General features: G+C 39.3%; 1 protein-coding gene across 3 annotated transcripts in view; it reads right to left on the bottom strand.

The window, feature by feature from the left end:
- TNFRSF19 (TNF receptor superfamily member 19) overlaps nucleotides 1–14,508 on the bottom strand; it is a 57,434-nt gene extending 42,926 nt beyond the window's left edge. The window contains exons 1-4 of one of the 3 annotated variants that reach the window (XM_059838751.1): nucleotides 14,257–14,508; nucleotides 13,976–14,062; nucleotides 2,483–2,571; nucleotides 1,815–1,925 (exon numbers count right to left, since the gene is read on the bottom strand). In XM_059838751.1, coding sequence (XP_059694734.1) covers nucleotides 1,815–1,925; nucleotides 2,483–2,548 — 177 coding nt within the window. In that variant the 5' untranslated portion in view covers nucleotides 2,549–2,571; nucleotides 13,976–14,062; nucleotides 14,257–14,508. Of the gene's footprint in view, nucleotides 1–1,814; nucleotides 1,926–2,482; nucleotides 2,572–8,602; nucleotides 8,794–9,146; nucleotides 9,213–13,975; nucleotides 14,063–14,256 lie in introns of those variants that run through there. The other 2 variants (XM_059838753.1, XM_059838752.1) reach the window with 2 other exon arrangements.
- Between the last annotated feature and the right edge of the window lie 4,392 nt (nucleotides 14,509–18,900).

The raw sequence follows: 18,900 nt of genomic DNA, 5'->3' as shown, positions 1-18,900 counted from the left end.
CACACAAAGGGATTCCCACTAAAGTGTGAAACCAAGTATTCCTGTTAATGCACTGAACAATCACCACAGGGGGTCAAGAGATACAGAAAAGGTGTCACTCAATTTCAGTAAATCCCTTCAAATCTCACACAAGCCACAACACTTAACTTGTGCTTTTTTTCAGAGCTGAACATAATAGGAACTACAGAGCCATAAACTGAAAGCTTCTCTTTCCCCCTGCAGTTTGAACATGCATACAGACCAAACTTAGTAACGGTTCATGTTAAAAAATTTTCAAAATAAACATTTCAAATTCCCTTAAACACCCTAAATTCCACCTTCAGCATCCTTTTTACACTCTCAGTAGAAGTACAAGACAGAGTTTGCCCTTCTGCATGCACACGTCATGCTCTTTATGGCCCCCCCCTCAGGTGTGGATCTGACTGCACAGTTATGTCAGGGTCACAGCTTCACACTCCAGCAATGGGTGAGATGTGGGTTTAGAGCTGGACACTCAAGAAAGGGTTTTACACATGCATGAGTCTTGGTAGGTCTACTCACGCTTCCTGACACCACCCTGCACTCTTCTTTGCCTTACCATCCTCAGGTCTCTGGCAGGACACTCTTGCTCCCTCAAGATATCCAATCTCCCAAGACACATTTTGTTGCCTCTTTCACCTCCAGTAGCTGAGTTAATGAATACCAATGTGTTCCTCCCTTTCAGCTATGTTCTCCTTTATTGCTCTCTATCCCTGTTCATGCACCTACTTTCTCTGAACTGAAAACCACTAAGATCCCCCTTGTGACTTGCATTCACACTTGGAATTTTGTTGAAAATTTTGCCAAGTGAACTTTCTATTCTACTGAATCTCAGCCTGTAATCACAGCCAGCATTCCTCTTCATTGATTCATTTCCACCGTCCTAAAATCCTAGTAATTCAAAAAACTTGTATGGGGATTTTCTTTTGGAAGAACTGCAATTGTTATAAAAGCAAAATGCAATTGCATAAGATTCACAATAGTACTTCCTTCTCCATGAAATCAAAAGAAATTCTTATGTGCTTTCTAAATATTATCATGTATTTTTCTGGCTTCAACTTTTTCAATTACTTTACGTGGGATAAAGATTAGAATTAGGTTTATAACATTTTGAATGAATTGTAAAACAAAGAAATTGTTCAAGCCTGACTTCCTAAAGCCTGAATCTGGCTTCCTAAAGTGCTCCAACCACAGACCTAGTGAAAACAGAACAATCATCTATTTCTCTCCTGTTCTAAGGAAATATATTCGCTCTCATTTGAATCTTATTCTGTATTTATTTACTTATGAGCTTTTTAATTATAAAGCATTCTCTTAAGACAAAAAAGTAATTTATAAAATATTTAAACTATGTCACCCAAAATCCAGAACCAATTGTGAATGCCAGCACTGTAAAAATTAAGCCTCTCTATGTCAGCAGTCTGTATCAATCACTGGTTTGAAATTAATTTTTCACATTCTCTTCTACAGAGTAAGGTTATGCAGTCTTAACTCCCTGTAGTTTTTTTTTTCCCCTTTGTAGTTTTTCCCCTCCTTTGTTGTTACCTTTAAAACAATAATTTGAGAGCCCATCCAGATGGTACTGCCTGCTTTATAAGTGGCATCATCATTTTCTGAACTGAGCATTTTATATAAAATGAAACAGATAACATGGTTCTTGAAAAACTGCAGAAGGCTCAAATGCCAAAAGAGTTGTACTTATTTTCATGTAAGTACAGATATCCATCATTTTAGATCAAATACATAAATGCACTTCTCAGAAATAAATTAAGTTCAAGAAAGGATGATTTCCTTACCTTTGAGAGTTCCATTCCAGGACCACATTGTTTGCAGAGGATACAGTTTCCAGTCTGGTCTCTAAATTCTTGCTCTCTGCAGTCTCCAGTCTCACAAATTACCTTACTTAGCTAAAACACCCAAACCAACAACAAAACCAAAAAAAAATTAAATTCATTAAAATATATTAAATCTGAGAAATAAACCCATGTTCTGATCTTAAAAATAACTTTCTGAATTATTAATTACCCTTAGTTCTACAGCAACCCAGAGTTAAGTACACTGATCAGGCAAGGTAATTCTGTGCTGTGCTACTCTCTGTCCATAAACTGAATCCTCCAAGCACCTAAACTAAGTACAGCACACGGCAGTAAGTGATGGCCACCTCTGAAGTGAAGAGCATCACCTCCACAGCCCTATATCCACTTATATTTTCTGTTCGGGTCCACTCCTTCATTCATGAAGAGGCTCACAAGGTAAAATTTTGTAATTGTGTATGAGGAGCAGCCAGAAGTTATATGAATCAGTGGACCAAGCTTAAGCTCAAATCAATAAAATGTGTAAGCATTGTCTGCATGCAGCATTTGAAGACCTTTAGCATTAGTAATAATGAGTAAAACAAAAGACACAGTTCCTGTGTTCAGTACAATTTTTTCAACATGGGGGAAAATATTAATCTTTAACTTACCAAATATGCTAGTAAAATGACAAGCACCTTCAGTTTATTATCTCTTTGTAATCCTCTAGCATCCATTTCTTGTGATTAAACCTTTCTCTCTAGAAAAATATAAAAAGAAAAAAAAATCATTATATTTACATTGCTTAAATTGCAGAAGTCACGTGTCCATCATACTTCATGACACTTGCCATGTCAAAATACAGTCTGTCAATGCCATTAACATTCTCAAATGGATTCCTGGAAGCTGCTAAACAACAAACATATGCTTTAAAAATCATATGCCTTTTGAAGACAAGACAATAAACACAAAGTTTCTGTAGTTTTAAATCCCAAAAGAAGAGATGGCTATCCAGATTACAGAAGATCAGCATTTATTAATCTAACATCCCTAGCATATATTTCTTGTACATATTTCTTCAACTAAGTATGTGATCACCAGACAAAGAGAAATTTCTTCAAATACATCATGTTGTTTTTATCATTTAAAAGTAGAGACTGACAAAACAAAGGATGGAACCCAAACCAAAGGGAAAATATCAGAGAAAAACATTAGGAACAGTCGCAAAATGCTTTCCAACATGGAACTACTGCAAGCATAATATGCTTTCAAAAATATACAACCAGAATGAACAAAAACTATAATTAACACACAATTCCACATTTTATTGCATGAATACCCTAGTTAACAAGAAGAAAGTATACATCAGTGTTACTATTGATATTTTTTAAGACAAGCTGTATCTTGAAGTGTAAAAAGAGAAAAAGTCTACTAGAAAGAACAGAGTAGGTAGAGATGTGTCAGACAGCACTCCAGAGGAAAGCCAAGATGACTTTTTTATGGTTATTTCTCACTTAGAGATGGCAATGGTCTATGGGCCAATGACAATGACCAGATTAAATGCATGTCAGCATGGGTAAAAAAGAAGACATACTCTCAAGGAATACGAATACATACAGATCTAGTATTTGACACAGGTTTCTTTTCTAAGTCTGAGGGGAAAAAATTAAGGCAAGAAACATTAAACGGAAAAATCTCAGAAATAATTCTGGATGACCAAAACACATGTGAAAAGTACTGTAGGATAACTAGAGAAATGAAAAAGGAGAGTCAACCAATTTTAAAAGTTCTGAAGTCATGAGAAGCTGACGATTCTAATGCTGAAAAAAAATAGGCATGAATGAACAAAACAATTTCTAGTAATAGCAAAGAGCAAATGGTGGACAGAGACAGTAAAAATACTGTTAAGGGGAACTCAGAAATTTCAAGACATGTTTCTCGTCTGTTTTTAGAAGCATAGAAAATGGGTAAATACACACACCATACATTATATCACGTACTGGCCAGCAAGTAACCAAATATCTTCTAAGTAAAACCAGATTAGATAAGAGACAAATTGTGACACTTTGCACCTCAGTAACCTTGAAATAAGTATCAAGAAAGCCTTAATTTTGATCCTGTTCAATTCTGCTGTTCATTCCCTTAGGAATGCTACAGAAATTCAAGAGTAATATATGAAGAAATTTAAAAATAACTAAGAATCATTGTACAATAAACCACTCTACACTGCATTACAGAAAAGCAGTCCTGTAAAACAAGCTTGACTTCACTTGATTCAGAGAAGACAAGACAGAAAAGCTAAAAGCCTAAGAGTTAAATGAAATAAACTGGTTAAATATTGATTCAAAGAATCATGCTGAAATTAATGGGACTTGGGAGAAAAGTCCCCTTTAACTTTTTTATTTCACATAATAGTGTTTAGTGGAAAAAATAAATACTTCATGTGCTTTCTTAATTGCTACAGGACTTAAAACTTTACAGAAGTGTGAAAGGGAAATAAAGTTGTAAATATAACTGAATTTCTTACATTTGAATGTCAAGTGATTACTCCAAGTCATATGTATTACTTAATAATTAAAATACAGTTCTAATGCAATTATGACCATCTATAGAATACTACCAAATCTTCAAAACCAGGATTCTTCCTAAGGTTAAGAGTAGGCTTCATTTTAAGTTTCAATATTTACATTTGCTTCTGAAAATAGACTTGTAACATATCAAAAAGAAACTGAAAAGTTTAATAATTGTTTATTTTTGTGTCAAGTTTCACACTGAATTTTCAATACAAAAAATACTGCTGAACTGTAATAAGCCTAATGATCTAAAATATGGAGCTGTAACATAATCTAAGAGGCCTATTTTTTCTGTGCAAGCCACCTGAAGCACGGAAAAAATAAAGCAAATTAAGAACAGCCCAATTAACTGCCCTGCAGACTAATTATCTACAATAAAACTATATCAGCTTAATGTAATCCAGGTATATTAACTCCTCTACCGTTTCTCCAATACGCAATAACTTGAAGATTTAATATTGTTAAAAAAATCAGTATAAACACAACTTATCAAGATCAATAGTGAAACAAAGCTAATTTTGTATTTTCATCTTTTAGTATTCTGGAGTCACAATGCAATAAAAATCGAATGCCAGTGCAGAACAAAAAGCAATATTAAAAATCTTGCTGGTCATGCTGAATCTTGAATCTCAGTTGTGGAATTGCCCTACGTGTTATAAGATGATCTTCTTATAGCAAGTATCTCAAAGACTTTCAGAACATAAAAAGCACATGGCAAACCATCCTGTACCACAACTTTGTACAGTTAGGTGTGAAATTTGATTGCAGCTGTGAAATATTCTCTATTTAAAAGAAAATCTACTGCCTTTATAACAGTCTTGGAAAGTCCAATCACCAGGAGTTCTACAACCCAGAGTAAATTTTTAAAATCAAGCATTTTATTACTGGCATCAAACTAGCAAGGACTTCTCCAACTTACCCTAAGGTGCAGTTTTTTGACTGATCATTACAAGTTTCATGACATTTTACAGCTTCAGGCCTATGATATATCTTCTATATAATGAGTCTTCTATGATCAATAAAGATTCCAAAAGAAGCTTGCAGGTCTATGGACATTAAACTTCAGAGCACTTCAGCAGCACCAAAACTCATTTAAATAATTTCAGCAGACGTGTATGAATGCCTCTGGTACTCTATCATGCCATCATTGTGCCCATTGTCACCACTCCTGCCAAAACAACACCAAAGACTCTATACTGACTAACATGAGCCAGTGTACAAGAAATAACAATTGTTAATAGGACAAATAAAATAAGATGCTTCTTTCATGACAACGTTTTGATAAAAATTGAAAGGCACCTTAATAACTCATTGTATTGAATGCAAGTCCCACAGGATAGACAAGTGTGTCAGCTGCATGTTTCCTGTTTCCATCTACAGTTTGGTAAAAAGTCCTGCTTAAAAAGCAGAGACTGCAGCACTTAATAATAGGTTGCCATTGGGCAAATTTCTTCTCTCATGCCATCAAGTGGCATTATACTGACGTCTGTTGGACACTAGCCATTCACCTCATGCTTTCAAGTAAGAGGCTATTAGAAGTTTTTTTGCCTCTAAAACACATGTGAGTAAACAGAGGTTCCATACCTTTAAAGACTATTTGCTCTTGTCCAGATACTGATATTAAACTGAGTTCAGTTATACTCAGCTTTATTAGAAGAAAAAAATCTGTGGACAGAGTTTTTTGAGGTCACTAAATCATTCCAAAAACATCCTATTAGGTTAACAGTAATATGCTTGCCTAAAATACTCAAGGAAAAGCAATCATTACTGGTAATGTACTGAACTCAGGATAGGGAACTTGCACTAGGAAATGTAGTTGCATAATTTTAAGGTCATTTGGGGCCTACGATGCATATGCATAAAGAGGGAAATATCAAACAATAAATTAGAAACATGTAATAAATGTATTGTGGAAGTAAGAACTTCCAGCCTTTGAGGGTTCTAAAATCCATGGCCCTCTAACATTTACTCCCACATTTACCATCTTGCTGGAATAGTACTCATCATTTTACTTCAAAGTCCATGTCAGAAAAATATGTCTTTTTTTTCTCCAAAAGACTTCAAATTCCACTGTGAAAGACACACCACCTCAAGAATCAAAGCAGCATGACTAAATTATGGCTGACTAGCAGGTTTTTCAGACACAGAAGCATCAAAACTTTGAAGTCAATATCATCCATCTTCTAAGGGAAACTTCAGAAATGGTGAAGACTGCCAACTTCACATTGATTTAACTTGAAGTTGTGAATTCTCAGTTAATTCACAACCAGGTCTTTGAAATTTCCCATATTTGATTTGATATTTTTACTTGATTTTACTTACACTTTCCACACACTATAACACTGGCAGAGTACTCTGAGAAGATCTGGGTAAGAAAGAGGGATGAAAATATAATCATCTTATCTTGCCAACAGAGGTCTCTGGTATCCAACAAACAGGGTCTCAGCTCCTTTCTAACCACCTACTTCCCACCCGCAGCTGTCAACTCCACGAAATAAAACAAAGAGTAGCAGATGGCTTTAGCAGAGTCAGTGCCCCAAGGGCAAGAAACAAGAGAAGGGAAAGTACTCATGCTGCTGCAATGACAAAGACAAAGCAAGGGAGCAAGTTAGAGACAAGAACTTCCACCACAGCACTGCCCATTGTTATTTCTGTCTCACAGGTCCAGAACACCTTCCCCTTACACCCTGACCACAACTCTTGTAGTCTTCCCTTTTGTGAAGTAAATGAGGTCTTGTCTGACCGCATTTGCTCCAACTCTTCCAAGAAATGTGGGGGAAAAAACTCCATACTGTCAGTAAGGGCACATTTATCACAACAAATATCACATTGAAAAGATCTGTATTTTATGAACCTGCCATACATGAAATGTAGGACATTAGGCTGCTATGGATTTATTTCAAATTTTGTAAAGACAGAGGTAGCAGATAACAGTTAGAATCTTGCTGGTGATCAAAAACACTTGGATGTATTTTAGGGGCTGAGGGAGATGAGAAGAAGACAGGGCCACAAGACACAGCCAGGAAATATCTGTGCTGCTTCTGAGTACCACACACTTCAAGTTACGTTCATTGAAGTCCTTGTCTTTACAGGAATAATGGTGATAAAGCAGTTTATCGTTTGTGTTCTTCAACATACCCAGCTTATCATTAATTAGATATTAGAGTGAAATAGTGTAACAAAGGTGCAATGTGGCAACATTTTTCCTACACAAAAACAAAGCGTTTTAGAGGATCAGAGCCTGTGATTCACACAAGAACTCCCACTCTCACCAAAGCTGATGAGCCTACTCACACAACATCAAAACTGTGGTAAAAAAAATGTTGCTCCTTCTGTTTAATACATCTCACCCATCTCAAGTTCTAGGAGACACTGGTTTGCTAGATGAAAGCTCAGCATCAAAATGCACTTGCACTTTTGTACTCAGATATGTGAATAAGTAATACATTGAGAATGCCAGTATTTTATTCATATTTCACTTACACCAAAATATACTAATAGTTCTTTTTCAAAGTAAGTTTTAGGGATCATGAATTATAGAGCATTGGGCTGGTTAAGGCACCTTGCAATGGGGCAATGCCAATATGCTACATTTATCCAGCCAGCCTTGAGCAGTTTTGGATGGTATGCAACGTCTTAAAAACCACAGGCACAAGTTACTTTCATTCACACAATTTTCTTATGCTAGGATTGCAAGCTGTTGAAAGTGAGAAAAAGTGACTTATTACCTCCTTAAGAGACATTTTAAGCATCTTACTAGTAAACTAATAAAGAAGTTTACTTCTAGGTCTAAAAGAAACAATAAAACCCCCAACAAACCAACCAACCAAAAACAACAACAAAAAAACCCACTCTAAAAACCCAACCCTCTTCTCTTATGGTAACATGCTCCCAGGCAACACACCTAAGTAACTCGCTTTACACCTGATGGTGAAGGTGTGCTTGAAAGAGATGCAGTAGTTAAGAAACCTACCTACAGATTGAATCAATTTGGCACTTACTCATATTAAATGCTACTGGACCACTTTATAAACTTGCTAAAAGCATCCTTCTAAAGTATTGTAAATATAAAGGTGGTAAATAAGTATTTAGACTTTTCACAAACATCAGGTAAAGCTTTCGGTCCAAGGTCAGATTAAATGGAGACAGGAAAGGAAGTCAAACAATCAAAACCTTTTCAATAAACCGAACTGTAACTGGAGCTTTTAAACCTCTTACCAGCCAAAAGAAAAAGTAGGGAGCTCCTATTTCTTCAACTCCAGCTCTAATATTGTTTGAAGCAAACAGCAGCTTATTAACGCAGCAGACACGAGAAGCGCTTGCGAACATGAAAGCCCGGCTCTCAAGGGCTTTTTGTTCGCCGCACTCCGGGGCGTGGAGCAGCCACTCCAGGGCCGTCGAGACCTGCAGAACCCACCAGCCGCAGCAGCCGCGGCTCCGTGGCTGCGCCGTGCCCCGCGTACCCACCGCGGGACGCCGCGGGGGCGGCTCGGAGCGGCAGAGCCGGAGCGGCCGCGGGGATGCAGGGGCCCGGCGAGCCCTCCCCGCGCCCCCGCCGCCCCGCAGCCTGCGCTCTCCGCGGAGCTCGCTGCCATCCCCGAGCTCGCCGCCCGCCGCGGGCCCCAGGGGCGGGCGGCTCGGCTCGGTGCCAGGCGGGGCGGCCTCGGGGCGGCGGTGCCCGGCCAGCCCGCGGTGCCCCGGCGGAGCCGCCTCTTCCCCCGCGGCCGCCCCTCTCCGCGGCCCGGCTGCCGCACGCACCCACCTGCCACGGCCGCCCCGGCCGGCCCAGGAGCGCTCGCCCCGCAGCGCCGCCGCCGCCGCCGCCTCCCCTCGGCGGGCGCCCCGTCACCCCGGCAACGCCGCGCCGAGCCCGCCCCGCCCCGGGCCCGTCAGCTGAGCGCGGGCAGCCAATGGGATGGATGGATGGATGGATGGATGGATGGATGGATGGATGGATGGATGGATGGATGGATGGATGGATGGATGGATGGATGGATGGATGGATGGATGGATGGATGGATGGATGGATGGATGGATGGATGGATGGATGGATGGATGGATGGATGGATGGATGGATGGATGGATGGATGGATGGATGGATGGATGGATGGATGGATGGATGGATGGATGGAGCGAGCCATGTGTCTGCACTGGGAGGTCGTGAGTGGGGGTGTGTGCCTCCTACCACTGGTGTGAAGCGAGGGTGAATCACAACTGAGACGTGGTGTCCCTTTTATCCCACCAGGAGGACAGGATAGCAGGGCTATCCTGTGCCCACCTCTGCTTCCATATGCTGCCCGGGGTTCCGACTGCAGCCTTGGCATTGCTGATGCCCCTCAGAGGTAGCTCAGGCTTTTGACTGCTAGACTGTTCTAAAGGTACTGGCTCTTGGCCATGTTCAGGTGAGTGTGCAATGAGTCCCTGTAATTCAGCAAAGCCCTTTCCACCTCTCCTGCCCAAAAAGCATGACAGAGGCTTTCTGACAACACATTGCAAATTATCGTTTCTTGAGTAGCTTTTTTTTCTTGCTAGATCAAAGCAAAATATTTTGAAATATTTTATCCATAATATTTTTATCCATCCAATATTTTATACTGAAATATTTCATCCATTCTGCAGGTAATAAGTCACCCAGCTGTAAGCACAGTATCAATACCAAATGTGAATATCTATGGTGAAATGGAGAAATCTAGCCCTTCATGGATAGTAAATTTTTCATAGTCGCTAGGCTGGGTGTTACTGCGACTTACTGTGACACAAATTAGGAGCTTTTCTGAAGTTAGTGATGCTCCAACATTGGTGAAACTAGTCTTGGAGACCTTGGTAAAAGTACTGCTGCCTCCGTGATTTCAGATTATTAGTTTTACTCCTAATGAAAAAGTTAATGATCCACTTACAGTCTAGACAACTGTGTAGACACACAAGGAACAGGGTTAGGCTCTGAAAAAATGAACAAATTATTATACTGGGTGGTAAAGCATTTTTAAATCAACAGAATTTTTGAATCTCCTCACCAAAAACGTTTGAAGATCACCAGCCAAAGGGCTTCTCTAAAAACAAGGAGTGCTTATTGAAATCCAGCAAGCTGTATGCAAAGAGAGAAATGATTGCTGCAAAACTAGTTGTTTCCAATTATAAAACCCAAACAACTCTGAATGTACAGGGTTTTCATGTAATTCTCTTCTAAAGGGCCTTCAAAGAAGAGCTTTGCTTCAGGACCCTTGCCAGGAGGAGCTCTGCAAGAGGCTGGAATTTCAGTGAGGAATGGCATGCTGCTGCACAACAGCAGCCCATCTGTTGTGAATAGCAGCTGCTGCCCAGCACTGAGCATTGAACACAGTCTCACCATTTACAGACAATCTTTTGTATGTTATCTCTTTTCTGGAGCCACCAGTGAAACTATTGCGTGAGTTCTTTTTAGTAGAATCATCATGTATGTTTCAGATACTTGTTTTAAAGCAGTATAGTTTGACAAAGGTATTAAAATACCTCAGAGTTCTTGAAGTGTTGACTAAACACTCAGGATTACCATATAAAGAAACATTAAGACTTTCATCAGACAGTGGGTTACTATGCTAATGAACTCAGAGCAACGTGTTGTCTGTAACACTGAAACTTAAACATTTAAGTCCTTGTTGTAGCATGTAAAATCTTCCCTCTGAATGTAAAATGGGTGAATTAGTTACATTCATCACCGAAAGGTATTGAGAATTGTAGAGTTTACATTGTTTTAAATCATGATGCTTCTCAGGAAATTGAAGTGAATTGTTAGAACTAGTACAGAGATTCTCACTACAACAGAGAAAGCAAAACAGAAATATTTGGAAAGCAGTTTCAGCTGACCCCTTTGATAAGACTAACTTGCGTGACATATCTGATGTGGAAGCAGAAATTGTACAGCAATAGGAAGTTGTTATCTCCATATCTCAAATGCTAACACAGTTCCCCCAGTCAACTGTGAGATAGATCTACTCTTGTTATGACAGCTGTTGGAAACTGATGTCAGTATAACTGTGCAATGTCTTTTGATAATCTTAACTATTACAAACCTTAAAATATGTTTATGATGTTATCTAAGGCACACTGTTTGAAAATGGCTCTATTTATAATCAGAAATTGCTCAAGCTATTTTAATAAATAAATCGTATACTTGGGAGTTTCCTAGTCAGATCTGCTTGAAAAAGCATTGTGAACTTTTTGTTTCTGAAGGCTTAAGCCTGAGGATTAATTAATGTTTATACAGCTCTTAGTAAAATCAAAGTTACTAGTGCCAAGAATTATTACTATTTAATCTTTAAAAGTCAGATCAGTGACAGGCTAAACTGTCAGAGAACTGCTATTTAAAACAACCAAAATTGCTGGAAATCCTCTTCCCACCATGCTTGAATGTGTTCAAGTGTGCTTTCATTTCAGCCTCACTTACATACAGACGAGCAAAGATATTTTTCAGCTTAATTGAGTTGACGCCCATCTTTGTTAAAATATCTGGGGGATTACCTAAAATCCTTGGGGCTTCTTACCAAATTTTAGAAAACTTTGTTTCTTAAATGCATTTTCAGGGCCTAAATATTGCAAATAATTATCTATACAAATCCTACTCAACAATGTAATCTATCTGATTAACCAGTGTTCCTCCTGTGTGCAACTTCACCCATTTGTGTGACAGGTCAGACCCTTGTAGGCATAGTTTAATTGTGTTAGACTTGCACAGCTATTTTGACTTCTGAGGAAAAAGAATCCTTGTGTTATTTTTTAAAATTTGCTTCCCTTTCTCCTTTACACCTAGCAGAGGTAAAGTTTAGAAACAAATTTCCTCAGAAAATAAATGTACATATTGGAAAACAAGCAGCAGGCAAGAGGGGACTGGAAAGGCAGAGAAGCTCATCAGCAAAGTATAGAATTAATAAATAAAGCCATCTTTTCAGGGTTACAGGAACATATTTTAGTACATCATTGTTTCTTAGGGAGAAATACTACATTTTACTTTGGCTATGCCTTAAAATATATTCTTCCTTGACAGCTAGACACATATTATTCATACAGCACTAATTACTTTCCTCATAATATAATTGACTTGTTAAGTAAGAATATGAATTAATTGGTGGCCTAGAAAACTAAGTGATTCCAAGTCAGGCCTAGTTAATCTGTGTCTAGCATATTATCTCTAGATATTCAGTAAATTGAAGTTTTATATATACAAATACTGTTTTAATTACAAGAAACAAACTTTACAGACTGACTAATGAAAGCTATCTACATTTATCTGGAAGTGTTGATAACTTGATCTTGCTCAGATGCAAGCAGACTGTTAAAATTTGGGTTTGCATGTTGCACTATGGTCCATACTGAAGCATGAACATCTTGAAGGTCCTGTGGACTTGGTAGACATCTTAAAGAATAGTGTTCAAGTGATGCTTGACAGCTGTAATTTATGCTGACTTTTAGTTGCAATTTGTGAATAAATGCATTTAAAATTTATATACACTTAAATTTAGACCTAAGACTATATAAGTCAGTATTACTAGCCACCATTAAGACTAGATCTTCAAAGACCTCAGTGTCTGGAATGTTTGCAAGTCTGGTCCCAATTATGGGTTCTAAGTTCTTCTGAAAATCTAAATTATATTTAAATACTACAGAAGGAATTCAAGTCTTATTTTAACAGTCTGACTCCAGCTGCAGGCACAGAACTCATGGATTTGGCTCAAACTCACACAAAGATCTGGCCCTATAAAACTGCAAATGTGTGAATAATCCTAAACCTTCAAAAGATTGTTCCCTTATAATGAATTTCTGGAGTAAATGTCTTAAAATTTCTTCAACACAATACTTTTCATAAATATGAGTTTGAGGAACAGAATACAAAACACTGTGAGTGGAAATTGCATCACTGAAATGCAGCAAAACTTCTACGAGGTTCAGCAAAACTAGCTGTTGCTCTAGACAAACCTAAGATTTCTTTAATATATTTATTAAAATGCCTTAGAGGAAACTTCTGTCATCAGGTTAGAAGATTACTTTTATTTTCAATATTTCATATTGTACAGCTGAGCTATAACCCCTTCAACCAAAATAAAAGCATTTCTTTTTGTAAAATAAATTTAGTTCTAATAACTTGTGGAAGTGGAGACTTTTTTTCGTCTCAAGTATGGAACTATTATGCTTAAAAGTGTTGTCTGAAGAAGACACAGTTTAATAAATGCACTGAGAGCAAACAAAGTATTACAGTGTGCAGGAGATATGGTTGGTCTTTCCTCAGAAAATAAGTACTCCCCTGAGTCATGTAATACCTGAATTCAAATACAAATTTACAAAACTATGGATGGTATGAATGAGCAGTGTAACCCAAAATCTTATGTATCCCCAAAGTATTGAAAAATACTGGGTTTGCTTCAGTTATTCTGTCTATTATTCTAGATAGTCTGTTCACTATATAACTCTGCCCAAAAGCTGCAAACAAAATGCTGCATAAATTACAAACAATTTTTTGAACTTTGTTCACACAAGGGTGTGTAGTATTATTGCTTATGTGAACTTTATAATTCTTTAAATTCATGCAACACGAAACTGAACAACCCCGAAATTCAGTACCTGTTATCTGATGAAGTTTTCCAGTGACAGAGTTTCTGCAGCTTAACTTCGCACCGCCGGAGCTTCTGTATTAAATGCTTTTACCTCCTTAAAAAAAAAAAAAAAAAAAAAAAAAAGAAAGAAAGAAAGAAAAAGAAAAAGAAAAGAAAAAAAAAAAAGTATGTCAGCACAAGCCCAGACGAAACTCCAAATCCGGGAAAATAAAATTAACCATGCAGATCAAAGGCAGACGAGCACTGAGACCAAATGCCTGTAATCTGATCAGTGATCAGTTGCCGTACATCAAAGGCAGTGCTTTGGCGAGGAAAAAGAGCTCCTTTTCCAGCAGGTAGCTGCGCTCAAATGCTCCCTTTCAGTGCTCTGCGCTGGCTCTTCCCCCCTCTCCTTGCTTGTGCTGGGAGAATGCACACGATTCTGAAACGCTTGGGGTTGAGTGGCTGGATCTGTAGCTTTTGAGTTCCCAAGCTGTGTTGTGGATTGTGTGTTGGAAGCTTTCCCCAGTGCCAGCGGGTTCCGCTTTATCCCTTTCATCTCGCTGAGCTGCAGATCCCATGACATCATTCAATGCTGTGGGACTGGTTAGAGAGCTGTAATACAGCCTGTGGGGGAATGCAGCTAAGGAGCAGCAAGAGTTTGCATGATTTCTAATCAGGTTAGCCCATTGTAACAAACCCAAGGCTCACTTCAAAGTCTTCACTACATTTAAGTTTCCTCCCGAGGAGAGAGAATAGTGTAACTAGAAAGTTTTCTTTAAAAGATGCTTTATAATTTTGTCTGCAAAAGGAAGTTACAGTCTTCCATAAAGTTCTGAAAGTCAGACATGAAGGTGGGTTTGCTAGGCAGCTGTATCACAAGAGAAAAACTACTTTTGTTTATATCTTTGTAGAGATTTGGAGCAGAGAAAATGGTGCATTTTGCACGCTGGCATTGGATTTTTGCACTGGCAAAACCAAGCACAATAGAGCATGCTCTTAGTCCCTGGCTCACGTCCTCCCTGCTGCTTACTGTGTGGCCTTTTGCAAATCATTTTATTTGAGCCTGATTCATCTGTGGCTCATGATTCCTTTACGTAAATGAGCTGTGAAGCTGCCATAAGTAACTCACTGAAGTGTTTTTCAGTGTAAAGGCATTTTTTAGCTAGAGAAGATTTGAAGTGGTCACCATTGCACTTCCGCAGAGGGAGGGGGAGGCTTTTGGGGTCATGGGAGTATATGGTCAGACATTCTCTGTGCTGCTGCAGGTCGTAGCTCTGAGGATTGCTGGAGGGTCCTGTGTAGCCCTGGCGAGCAGGGAAATCCTCAAGGCTGCTGCGATTTTCTCTCTTGCAGTGCAGAGGAAAGGCAGAAGAAATGTACTACTGAATTTCATATTCAGCCATCTGAGGCTAAGTTAGCTTTTGGCACAGAGATTGATTCAGCCCTCTGTACTTCAGCTGTTAATAAAACATACAAATATCAAGCAGGATGGATTTTAGGATAATCAGCCATATTGAAGATGTCACTGAAGTTCCCATCCTTTGGGCATACCACATGTGCAGATGAAAGCGATACGAGCCTGTCAACCGGTAGTCGCATGCAAATATTTGCACACCGAGTAACCGAGAATTCATTTAAAAGGCAAAAGTAGAAGGAGGCAATACGCTAGACCCATTTGCCTTAAGCGTTAAAACAAAAGCGAACAATCAGCGGATAATGGGCACTGGATGGCCGAGCGCGGGAGCGATAGAGGGTCCGGTGGAGATCCCTCGTTCTGCTCCTCGTGTGTGGGCTGCAGCCTCCTCTCTGTCCGCGCTCGTCCCCCTCTCCTTGCCCGGCGCAGCCCGGCCGCCGCCGCTCGGGGAGGATGCTCCCTCCGCACTCGGTGGGATAGGGAGCCTTCTGCTGGTGGGACGGCGCACTGTGGGCCGGCGAGGAGCGCTCTGCTTCCCGGAGACGGCAAGGAACATTTCCAGAAAGACCTGAGATCCTTACAAAAGGTGCTGCGGAATGTAATTCTGTTGCCGGCTGGACGGGGTTTAATTATTGGTTTGGGTCACCGATGCGGGCAGGCCTTTGAGGGATGTGGTAACTGAGATGGAGAAGAGCTGATGCATGTACAAAGGAGTATGGTGCAGGTAATGAACTGACTTTCAGGTATACACTGCTGGAAAAAAATGTGAACAAACCATATATTTCTCTCTCTAATTTTCACTTCCACCTATTATAAATAAAAGAAAAATATCCAGGTTTCTTACTTCTCTTTCAACATTAATTTACATTCTTCTGACATACAACCCTCTATCACCAGAAAGTTTTTTTTGATAAGACTCCATTTGTAGCTTTCATGGTAAAACTGGAAATGCTTATAGTGAAATAAAATGTATGGGTGGGCTGTGCTGAACTAAAATAACCCCTTCCATTTCAATAGTGCTTTAAGAACAAAGCTCTTCACAGAAAGCACCTCTGATTTCTCTGGATTTTAAGCAAAACCAAGACCTGATGGTTTATTAGAGGTATTTGATCTTTCTTTCATAAATATGAAAAAGAGAAGTAAGGTTAATTATTGCCAATCTAACCTTCTAAAGCTTAGGCATTGCATTTTGCATTTATGACAGTACTTTTCACTGTGGAGTCTGTCAGCCTGAACTGTCTGCTACTTCCTATTTTATGGCTCCTCAAAATTTGGCCAGATGTGTGTAATAATAACAACAGTTGTTTCCATAGTTCAATATTTTTTCCAAAAGCTGATAATGATTTTTCCTTACATAAAATGAGGATAATATTGTGATTTGTATAAAGCACAGAACAGACTAGAGTCAGAAACAGAACCTACCAAAGATGACACTTGACTTTTACACTTTTTGATCATAGTTCATGCGTTCTCTTGTAGTCACTAACCTGGCAAGGCATTCAAGCACAAGTGGTCTGAAATCCATTAAGTTCCTCTCTATATGCTTGATTCTAATCACTGAAATTACTGAGGTAGGAACAGAAATTACTGAAACTGGGGACCCAACTTTTATTCACTCTCTAGGTATCTAAAAAGCTTTTCTGGAAGAAGCACTTCTGATTTCTGTGAGATACCAGAGAGGTGTCTCTGGAGAGGAAGTCCTGCAGAGGCAGATGGTCTCTTAATTAATTGCTTAAATTTTCTAAATTTAGACAGAATCTTCCTTGAGAAACATTTAGTGGGTTTATCCTTCTCTTTTTACCACATGAGGATCTCAGGCTCTTAGATTCCTCTTTAAGAATTTTTAGAGAAACAGAACAAAATCCAGGGCTGCTATTCATAGCCAGTGCTTAACTGGGTCAAAGCCATAAAAGATTGTCAGTTGATAGAAATAAGAACTTTCTGGAGATGTTTCTTAAATATAACTAATTCTTGGGGAAAATTATTTGGGGAAGTAACAGTCAAGCCAAATAAAGGGCTTTGTACCCCTGCTCTATTCTTAATACATCTAATATTCATAATATTCAAGCTATGCCTTATGTACTTGTATCATATATATAAAATGATTTACCATGTTGCTTTATACATGAGCTGTCTGTACCTCTTCATTGCACCTCTTCCCTTTGCTTTGCCTCAGTAGACAGGAGCTCCAACAGACATTCAGAGAGGAGAGCTGTCATAAGGAACCATCCCAGGAAAAGCAGTGCCATTGTTACAGCCCACTCACTGGCCATGCAGCCACTATTTGTGCCAGCTGGAGCCTTTCTAAGTGTGGCATAAATGCTGGATATCCTGTTATAAACACCACACAAGCAGCATTGGTGCAGTTACAAGCTTTCATCATGCACATCTACTGTGACTGCTGTCTCCTGATGATAGGTGATGAGATACTGATTTATAGAGGTGGAAGACCATTTCCAGAAACTTTTATGGTGGATCAGCACTATCTCTGAAGCAATGCTTATCTATCCTGGTCCCGGTTGATGTCAGAAGTGCTGATCGTTGCTCTCCTAAAGCATTAGGGGCATGTTGTTCCATGAGGCAAGTCAGTCCTGTGGTCAGGAGAGATGCTTTAGAATACCCAAATCCAACCACCTGCATTATCTGCATTGCCATCCTGAGAAAAGCTAACATCCTGTTTCTGCTGGATCACAGGGGGGTTGTTAGGCCAGGTGTTGCTGATACCTACTCCCACTTCCTGCTTCAGCACTTGTCAGCTCCTTGGGAGTCATAATGTGTAAGAAGTTCAGATACAGCACCTTTAGGCAGAAAAATCAAGACCCTTTGGCATATCCTGAAAAACTGGCTCACTGTTATCACCTAGTGTGTCATCAGACTCACCCTAGTCTGCAACACTCTGCACAGCCACTTGCAGTGCACCTTGCTCTAGTTAGTACTAGCTTTGGATGTAGTTCCCTTAGTTTTTGATTTTCAGGGAGAAAAATTCTGTCTGCCATTTATGTGTTTTGCAATAGCAGGTCTCCGACCTCATGACTTGGGTGGAGAAAACAGCTTTTTTTTGCCTGTCTTTGGTCTTGAATTTTTATTGCAGTTTTCCTGCCTGTGGGTTTTTTTCCCCCGTGGGTCTTCATAGGAGACAGCTTTGACTTGTTCCCTTATGAGTACCTTGAGATCTAAGCAAAGTGGAGATTTTTAGCTCTTGGTTCACCAGGTGGATCACTCTGAGGGAAGCCTCACGGGCATTGACACATCTAGATAACATGGAAAGTTTTGAATTTGGCTTTGAGGTTGTCCTCAAGGATAATGTAGATGCACGCTGTAGGAAGTAATAGCTAATTTACCTGTGATTGGGAGTCAGAAATTGTGGTTTTATTCCTGGCTATATTACATGGCTATGACTGGAGGCAAGTTACTTTTTCTCACTGTGTTAGATCTTCAGTTGTGTAAGTTTTAGCTAAAATTAAACCAAAGGAATAGTGTTGGTTTGTGCTGTATGACCATCCAGTTTCCCTCAGTTTCCCTCAGTATGTTTTGCT

This window comes from Haemorhous mexicanus, chromosome 2, assembly GCF_027477595.1.
Source record: "Haemorhous mexicanus isolate bHaeMex1 chromosome 2, bHaeMex1.pri, whole genome shotgun sequence".
In the NCBI taxonomy this organism is placed as follows: domain Eukaryota; kingdom Metazoa; phylum Chordata; class Aves; order Passeriformes; family Fringillidae; genus Haemorhous; species Haemorhous mexicanus.
Note: the sequence above shows the minus strand (reverse complement) of the source record. Positions and strands in the feature narration are given on the sequence as shown.